General features: G+C 40.0%; 1 protein-coding gene across 1 annotated transcript in view; it reads left to right on the top strand.

Annotated features, from left to right (window-relative positions):
• The window catches only part of rassf9 (Ras association domain family member 9), a 20,631-nt gene extending 12,432 nt beyond the window's left edge, over nucleotides 1-8,199 (top strand). The window contains exon 2 of the mRNA XM_024281993.2: nucleotides 4,198-8,199. Within this exon, the coding sequence (XP_024137761.1) occupies nucleotides 4,198-5,467 (1,270 nt within the window). The 3' untranslated portion in view covers nucleotides 5,468-8,199. The remainder of the gene's footprint in view (nucleotides 1-4,197) is intronic.
• Nucleotides 8,200-9,762: the final 1,563 nt, after the last annotated feature.

The raw sequence follows: 9,762 nt of genomic DNA on the forward strand, positions 1-9,762 counted from the left end.
TCCTCCGTATCCGTGAGGTCTGCGGTCCCTAACCCCCATGAATAAGGGAGAACACTGTATTTGTCAAGTCTTGGCTGTTCTTTAAAGTTATTTCCCAACGATGTTTTGCCATGGCAGGTAGGCTACAGCCTCCTCTGCAAACATACATTTCCTGTCTATGTGGATTTAGAAAGTGTCATCATCCTCAAACTAGACCAATCAGAAGAAAGCCAGTGCAGCCTTCTGTTTCCACCCCCAATTGTTAAAATCTATTTTTCACGTGCGCACAGAAAGATGCTCTTCGAGCAGAGCCAGAAGCCCCGCGAGCACACATGCTCACAGGGAGGTTAAAACACCAGGGCGCAGGAGCAGAAAAGGGGTCTGATGTTTAATATGTGCCTGGAGATGTCTTATTTCGGCGAAGAGTTTTACATTAAAACAACACCATACTCTCAATGTCCTGTCAGGCTCAGGTTAAAATGTTGACCTCAAAGAGGTAAGAGGTAAAACAGAGCCTTATGCTGTGTCCACACAAACTGTGTTTGCATCTTCCAGCATTGTTTTGACGCTTGGCGAATTTGCTGCTCGACACCTGTCCAAAAATGTGTCCATAACTTAACAGTCCAGACGCGTCTGGAAGGAGGTCTCGCCAAAGGTTTTTTCGTAGCTACATAGCACTTACTACAAATACTACATAGCATTGACCGTATATCTCATTTACAATTATTAGGGGTACAACAGACCACTGAAATCACCGGTTCTGTTCGTAGTCTTATCGACAGGATTTCTAGGCGTAGTAGAGACACTGCTCCTCCACATTGAAAGAAGTCAGCTGAGGTGGCTCGGCCATCCGGTCTGGACGCATTCCTGGTGAGGTGATCTGGGCATGTCCCACTGGCCTAGAGAGACTACGTCTTCCAGGTGGTTGGGAACATCTTGGGGTCCCCCCAGAGGAGCTGGAGGAAGTGACCGGGGAGAGGGAAGTCTGAGCGTCATTGCTTAGACTGCTGCCCCCGCGACCCGGTCCCAGATGAGCGGAAGAAGATGGAAGGATGGATTGATGGATGGACATGAGAAAATATCATTAAGGTCAGGAGGAGAACAATCAGATTCAGTTTTGGAATCCAACCATTGATTATGTCATCAAAACGTCACAAACCAAAACCCACTCGCTGATTGGTTCACATGCCAAAAATTTGTCACCAAAGTTCCAATATTTTAACTTGCAGAGCAAACAAACTTTTGCTGCAACTCATTGTCATGCCAACCAAGATGCCTTGTCACCAGATCACTGTGCCCAATGCTCAAATCACAAATCACATTGCAGGACCTCTGATAGCGTCTGTACATGTTGTTAACATTGGATACTGGCGGCCCCTAATCCATGAATCAGGTTGGGTTTGATCTAGAGCTGCGACGACTAATCAACGACTAATTGAATATTACAATAGTTGACGACTAATTTAATAGTCGATGAATTGTTACTTTATATTATATGGAGTCAGAGTGTAGTAAAGTTAAACAAAGTTGTGAGCGTTCAGCAACAAAAAAAATTGTTTTTATTTGAGTCAGTGAGACCAAAACTTTGTCCTTTGTGTAATTAGTTCCTTTGTTTCAGATGCTGACCTCATTTAATTGTGTGAATGTTAAGTAAGCATTCACACTATAATGATTCTCCTGCTCTGTTACGATCCCAATCGAGGGGAAGGGAGAAAAAGGTGTAACATAAAAAAATAAGAAACCCAGACTGGAGCACTGTAGTGGTGTGCAGCTTTTAATTTGCTGTAAGCTGCAAAATTAACATAAATAGAATTTCAACTAAAGAAAACAAGGGTTAAATCTATACAAAACAGAAACATAAATTCTCTCCTCAGGAGAGTCAGACTGAGACCCACTAGGTCTATAAAGTATGTTTACACACACAAACTTTCACCAGTTTCTGACACAGGCTCTCAACAATAAGCTCCACACCAAAGTCCACAAGAAAGACGACTGGAACTTAAAGTTGGAGTTTCACACCATGGGCAAGCTGACCACCAGAAAAGGTGTTACAAAGGCTGCCGCCGTTTGATGGGAAGTCAGCTCTTTTAAGCAGGTGTGGATCCTCTGTCACTGGTCCTCAGCTTATGGCATGATGAGGTCCAGGTGTAGATGGCCGGGTCCACACTCTGCAGAGCTGCAGCTCTCAGCTCAGACACCTAGAGAAATGAAAACTCACATGCACGCCAACTCATTCACCCCAAACATCCAAACTCAAGCACACAAACCATACAAACCATACACAAAGAGTGCCGGATACACCAGGGCCGTGACATGCTCCTTTCAGTACGTTTTTCAGCACGTAAAAGCTCAATCACACTCAGAGATTTCAGGAATCTTTGCATCAAAATGTTCAACTTGATCAGGATATTTCTGCTTGTATTTTTAGTTTTCATAAGCTTTATAGTTTTTGAAATATTAAGCAAAATATGCTCCATAGGAAATGAATGAGAAAATCCTAAAATTTCAAAATTATAAGTGTTGTAGCAACAAGCCTTTAAATATAATAATGGGCTACGTTTTCATCTTTTACTGTAATTTTCAAAAAGAAATGAAATTTAGCTTTTTAGCAACATGTTAACGTTTTTGACTAATTTAATTTACTGATAAATTTTAGACTATTTTGGAGTCCAGCTTGTATTTAGGCAACAATTTAGCTTTTTGGCTACTTTGACATCTTTTAAGGTCTTTTGGACTAATTTTGAGTTTAGCTAATATTTTAGCAACATGCCAACGTTTTTTGGCTAATTTATTATCTACTGAGGTTTATAGGCTAATTTAGAGTTTAGCCTCCATTTTGGCAACATGCTAACATTTTTTTAACTAATTTAGTTTACTGATGAATTTTAGACTATTTTGGAGTTTAGCTAATTTCTAAGCAACAAACTAGCTTTTTTGGCTAATTTGACATCTTTTAAGATTTTTTGGCCAATTCGGAGTTTAGCTCAGTTTTAAGCAACGCAATAAATATATATTATGGATTTTAACCCATTCTACTTCAACATTTTCAGAAATTTAGGTCAACTTCAGCACTCTTTGATAGTTTTCAAACAAAATGTCCAGTCTTTTAGCAAATTGAACATTTTATAAATAGCTTTTGCATTTTCAGCAAATCCCTGCCGCAATTAAAGAAAATTATGTCACCTTTTTCAGCAAAAAGCTTCAGCATCTTCAGCGACTTTCAGTAAAAAGCCTTCACACTAGCAATATCACTGGTGATGCAACTGTTCTAGTATATTATTGTTTTAATATCAGAAACTAATGAAAGACAGAGGCTGCACAATTCATTAAAAATGTATGTATTATCTTCATTATCATTATTTTCAGTTAGTTTAAAGCTAGTGATGGTTAAGATGTGTGTTTTACATCCACTTTGTGTATGACCCGATTAGTCGACTAATTAGAAAAAATAATTGGTGATTAGACGATTATTAAAATAATTGTTTGAGGCAGCCCTAGTTTGATTCGGGATTATACTCAGATAATTTTTTCATAACTATTGTCTTAACATGTTTTGCTTTGGCCACAAGTTACTTCTTCAATTAAATTGAATTAAAATTAAAAGCCATTTAATTTTTGAAAACTTGCATTTACTAGAAGGAAGTGTTGTAGTTGGCTGAAAATACATAGTCAATCAAATCCAACATTTAGTTTAATCAAATATGCAATTGTATTCATTTTCCCTTTTCATTTTACTTTTGAGAAAACCCGATTTAGTGAGATCAACAAACAAATTTCAGTTCCATTGTGACATAAACCTTGTGATTGTGCAATGCTTCCAAATGTCAGGAGGCTGGAGCGATTGCTTCTCTCTGTCATGTGCAAACACTGCAAACCTGCTAAAGTTGGACTGTATCCAGAGCTTGTTCAAACTATTGGAGTGACTTTCAGGAAGTACTACAGTATTTACTGCTGTCACTACTGTGTTGGAATTACTAAGAAAAATATTAATCATTTGTAAGTTTTGTGACTCAGTGGCATTTCGTTCTGAGAGTTTAACCCTTTGCTTTAATGAGCACCACAGGACTACTTTAACTACTCCAAATCCCTGAACACCATATTAATAAAAAAAGAAGAGGTTAGGATTGATAGTTTTAATAGGAATGATCAGGATTGAGACTAATGAAAGTGTCATTCTCCATCTACAACTGTAACTTTTGTCATTTGTTTCTTAACTAGGACTAAAGATCCTGAGCCTGTGGTTGGAAAGGAGATTCAAGTTACAGTCTGCAATGAGGAGAAGGTTGTCTGTGGAGTAACCAAGCACACGACCTGCGCAGATATGATTCAGGCTTTACTGGAGGATCACAAATCTGTCCCAGAGAGCAAGCGGCTCCTTCAAGGGGAGCCCAAAGACTTCTGTCTGGTTGAACGCTGGAAGGGCTTTGAGAGAGCGCTGCCTCCTCTTACCAGGATCCTCAGACTCTGGTATGCGTGGGGTGACCAAAGACCGTTTATACAGTTCATCCTGGTGAAAACGAGTGACTTTGTGCCTCAGCCTGCCAAGAAGGGTTTAAAGCCAAAAGGGGCCAAGCCCAAGCGATGGGAATATGGCCGCACACAGTATGCCCAGTCCCTCCCAGCAGAGAAGCAAAAACGCATGGTGAAGAAAGCTTTCCGGAAACTTGAGAAACTCCACAAGGAGAACAGGGGTTTCCCAGGCACTGAGGAGATTGATCGGATGGTGCAGCTTATTTTGCACCAGGACCACACCATCAGAGAGCAATTTCAGCGAATGAGGGAGCTGGATCTGGAGATCGAGCGCATTGAGCTGCAGGGACAAAAGGAAGCGGACTCTGACAGTTCAGTGTCACAGACTTCTGGACCAAACTCATCAGCTCAGAGGGAGGAGCAGCTTCAGGAGTTCCTGCTTACCAGTGATGGAGTTCAGAAACTGGAGTTACAAGTTGAGAGGCATCGGGAGCTCATCCTCCTGCTTTCCCAGGATATTGACTCTGAGTTGAGGAAAGCTGACCTACTTTTGGTTCAAGACCGGGATGGAGAGCCGACAGGAGCTGCTGCAGCTTCTCAGCTTCCCCCTGAAGCTGGAAATGAGCTTTACTTTTCTGAACTGGATAGATTAAAAGATGAACTGCAAGACAGCATAATAAATGGGGTGAGTCTTCATAACCAGACTGCTGAAATAGAGAAGCAACTGATGTACTTTGACAGTGCACTGATGGCCAAAGACCAGGAGTGCTGGCAGTTGGCAACCCAACTGAACTCTCTGCAAATCACGGACTGCGTAGAGGAAAAGCAGCCCGTGTGTATCCTTCTAAACAGTGAGGCTCAGTGCAGCTTGATGAGCCACACCATGAAAGTCAAACAGAGCCTGTTGCCTCTGGATGTTACGGACACAGACTCAGACACTGGGATTAGCTCCACCCACAGTCAGGACTCGCTCTCACCGTGTCTGGACTTCCCTCCCCCGCTGGACACGGACGTTTGAAGCAGCCGGTCAACCTCTCATTGTGTTACACAGGCCTCTCACATGTCACACCGTCATCTACCACACAGACAAAAAATCTACCAACATGGGGGCTTAGAGTAACATTTTCTCTCCACTTCTCTAGTTTTTTCCTTTTGTTAGAAATTCAAGTATGTTCTTCAAAAACAGACTCCTGACTCTTGAGAACGACCGCCTTAAATCATCTGATCTTTTTTTTAAAAAAAAAGAAGACACACCATTGGTTAAAAGAAAAGATATATACTTTTTAAAGTATCTGAAACATGTCCAAAGTTACACAAAAACCACAATGATGACATAAACAACACAACCCAGTTGGAAGTAATGTCCCAGTCACAGCTGGCCTTATGGGGGGACACGGGCTGTCTACAGGTTTCCCCATTTTTTGCCCACAGTATGAATTTTTAAGATCGTAGACCACCGTTGAGCCCGTAGGGCGGAAATGTTCGTGGAAATTTTTTCTATGGGCATGCTGCGAGTGACGGGTCAGAGCAAACTCATTACATGTAAGGGTGAAATAAGTGAGTGGCAGGCGTGTTGGATTTTTTTTTTTTACTTTTTTTCTGTCTGTTTCTGAGTCGGCTGATGCATCTTCTCTTTCTCTGTAGTCACACCGTTTTGACGCACAAGTACATCATCGGTCTACGTCATACATGAGCTTTGATAGTCAAACACTCAATGGAAACGCTCAATTGAATTGACCGGACCGTTCTAAACCGGTCAAGAGTGGACTGGTCTGGTCTGGACCGCTCAGTGGAAACAAAGCATTATTGCTGCTCAGGTGATAACTGCAAGCTCCTTGCAATCTCCATGCATGCTGCCTGACGCTTAGAAATGAGGACTTGAGTGTAGTTTGTGTGGGCATCTTCTGAGTACTTACTGAATGAGAAAATCTTGTCAGGATTTTTCCCTTTTACAAACTTTTTGTTTTGCTGATGGATTTTCTACGTCTTTATAAAGGCCAGGTTTAACACTTTTACTGCTGCTTTAACACTGCAGAGGAATCCTGCATGACGGTTACTGGAGAAACAACAGGCACACGCGCTAAAAGAAGAATCAATGTGGATCACGTTAAAAGTTGTTTTATTGAGCATGAATTCATCCAACCACATTTGAATGAGTTTCCGTGTCTCATTGTTGTGGTTTTATGACATTGTTTTTAAGAGAATTCTGTTGGAACTACAATAAAGCTTTAAGATGATGTCAGGGCAGCAACCCATGCGCACAGAAAAGAGAGTTATACGTTTTTTGGTGGTGTTAAAATACATTTTATAACAAGTAAACAGTTGGACCCATTATGTCCTTTTGGCTAACGTGACAATCTAATGCTCTACATTTGTCCGCGGCTCACCGATCACTTCATTTCTAACATTTTTACATCATGTGGCTGTCGGGTACGGTGGCCGTTTTGGTTCAGTTGTTCCGCTCTCAGTTCATTTCATATTCAGACTGAGGAACCTCAGAGAGAACAGAAGTTCAGTCTGAATGGAAACGAATGGAGACCATCTTGAAAGATGAGTCAGAGAGTGGTTCCTGGCAAATGAAGGTACTTATTTCCTGACAGCTCCATGGAGAAGGTGGGTGTGATTTTGTTGTAGTCTGGGGGCGGAGCTTGCTGCACAGATTCTTCCTGGAGGGGACGGTTCACATCAATCTTACGTCAGCACGTTTCCACCCGCTCGTTTTCATGGGTATGGGTGGGGCTGCTGCAGACAGTGCAGTTTTTAGAGGATTATTCTTAAATACATGAACGGATCAAAATACCATTTGGGGGTTCTATATAGTGTGGAATGAACAGTAAAATGCATTTAAAACCTCAAAAAGTAGAATTTTCATGGTATATACAGAACCTCCTTGTATAAACCGTTTTATTAATGTCAAAGTCCCTCTTTGTCAAATGTGGAGCCTCTATTTTTGATCTTGCTCCACATTCAATTCAGTGTCGATCACTGAGTCCTTATTCTTAGATATTTCTGTCCTCTTCTTCAGTACAGAGGGACAAACTACAGAAAAAAATAGACAAAGTGTTGTTTATCTTTGCTACCTTGTACTATTGAAAAAGAACAGCAGCTATGTTCACACATCAATGTTTAACTTTCTGTGCCAAAACTCAAAATTCAGGCTTTAGGTCACAGGTGTGGTCCTACATGTTTTCAAGCCAAGCTGCCATAGCTTCTTATTGGCTAATCACACCTGATCCAGGTAATCAGCAGCAGATAAGGCAGGATTCTGGAAAACCAGCAGGACGTCGGCCCTCGAGGACTTGAGTTTGACACTCCTGCTTTAGGCTGACTGCTTTTACCTAAACAAGAGAGCTTTGTCCCTGTTTAAGTTGAAGGTATGCTTTTGCTCGTCCTTTTGTTCTCAAGTTAACTATGCAACTGCACTTCTTTGTACACATTTTAAAGGAAGATATATAGCTTCACTTGTTTTGTCTTTAAGTTAAAGAATTTGTTGGAAAACATAAAAATGTAAATTATCCAGCTCTAATGTAAATACGTGATGTAAATATAACAGAACTATTTATTTTTGTAAAACTGCACTTGATACATATTAACACATCACTTTTATAAATGGACACCAAATGTTCAGAATCACCTGATTCAGAACAAAGTGTGCGTCTTTTGGTCTTTTAATCCCTAATCTCAGAAATGACATGGAATATTACGATGAAATGTGTATTCTAACTTTCACAATAAAAGCTAACACAATAACTTGTAAAGTGTTCTGGATTTTATTGTCAAAATGATGACATCACTTTCGGTGTGACTTGATAAACTGGGTTAGCAGCAAAATAAAAAAAAATAACTGTGTAATATTTAAGTTTTTTTTAACGATTTCAGCTGAACAGCAGATTTTTGTACAAAAACTCAAGTTGTTTCTTTGCATGAATCAGGAGTCTGAACCTGATTCATCCACAGAGCCACATACAGAACAAATGAGTTAGTTAATGTAGCACATATTCTAATATAAGCTGCCCAATAGTGTCTAGTGTAGAGTGTATTATTCTAAAAGGCTAAGAAAGGCTACCAGCTCTTGCTGGGTTTTGATTAATAAGAAACTGGACCAAAAGGCACTTTTGGTGTTTTGTATTTTGTAGATCCCTGGAGCAAATGTACAGTTTACAATGAAGGGTACTTCTGATCTGATCATCTTTGTAGGATGATGCTCCAGCAAATTATCCCTGATTGCGTCCACCACTCCAACCAGAAACCATCTGCTGGGATCTGTTCAAAAACACCCCCAAACAGTCTGTCAGCTTCATGTGTACAGTTATTTGTTGTACAGTTAAAAAACTGTACAACTTCTGATCAGATCACATTCTATGTTCTGTAAAGCATAGTGGCAGATAAAACAGTCTTGTCTTTTTTGCAGTTTTTCTTCTTTTTGCTAAATTAGATAAAAAAAAGACCAATTACAATTATTCTATGACCAACTATAATTTGAATATTCATTCATCTTCCTGACCGCTTCGTCCCTTTCGGGGTCGCGGGGGTGCCGGAGCCTAACCTGGCTGTTGACGGGCGAAGGCGGGGCACACCCTGGACAGGTCACCAGTCTGTCACAGTAATTTGACTATATTTATGTTATTTAAGTAATAGAGAAGCAATAAAGAAAAGCATATTTTAAGAGTGGGTGCACATAAAATATATAAAGAAATACATAAAAAATAATTTGAAAATAAAATCAGGGGAAAATGGTCATCAGGAAGTACAGAAAAGCTATGGACTCCCTTCAAGTTACTGCTGACAGAGTAACACTTTGTACTGGAGGCAGAGTGAATGGAAAACCAGGGGTATACATTTCACACTCTAATTGTTTCACACACACACACACCCCCACATGCTCTTCTTGAAAGGCTGACTGTACCCTGTGAGCAGTCCCACACAGGTGCTGATGGATTAAAGGATTGAGACTGCATTTTGTTTAAAGCACATTCAGCCTCACTTTGCCAAAAGAAAAAAAGTTATATTCTAAGATCTATATTCTGAAAAGTAACATTGATTCCTTTATTATTTTTTCTGAAAAAAAAAAGTTTAAAAATGTGACTATTTTAAGGATTTAAGATTAGACAACTTTAAATGTTATTTTTAATAGGGCCGGGAATCAATTAAAAACATTAACTAATTAGTCTCAAATCTGGAAAAGATTAATCACAATTAATCAACATTATTATCATTATTTTTCTTAGTTACAGTATTTGTCAGCCACTTATTATCTGCAAATAACATTCTCAGCCCTAGATTTTTAGGCTATGTTCACACCGGGCTAAATGT

Source organism: Oryzias melastigma, linkage group LG6, assembly GCF_002922805.2.
Source record: "Oryzias melastigma strain HK-1 linkage group LG6, ASM292280v2, whole genome shotgun sequence".
In the NCBI taxonomy this organism is placed as follows: domain Eukaryota; kingdom Metazoa; phylum Chordata; class Actinopteri; order Beloniformes; family Adrianichthyidae; genus Oryzias; species Oryzias melastigma.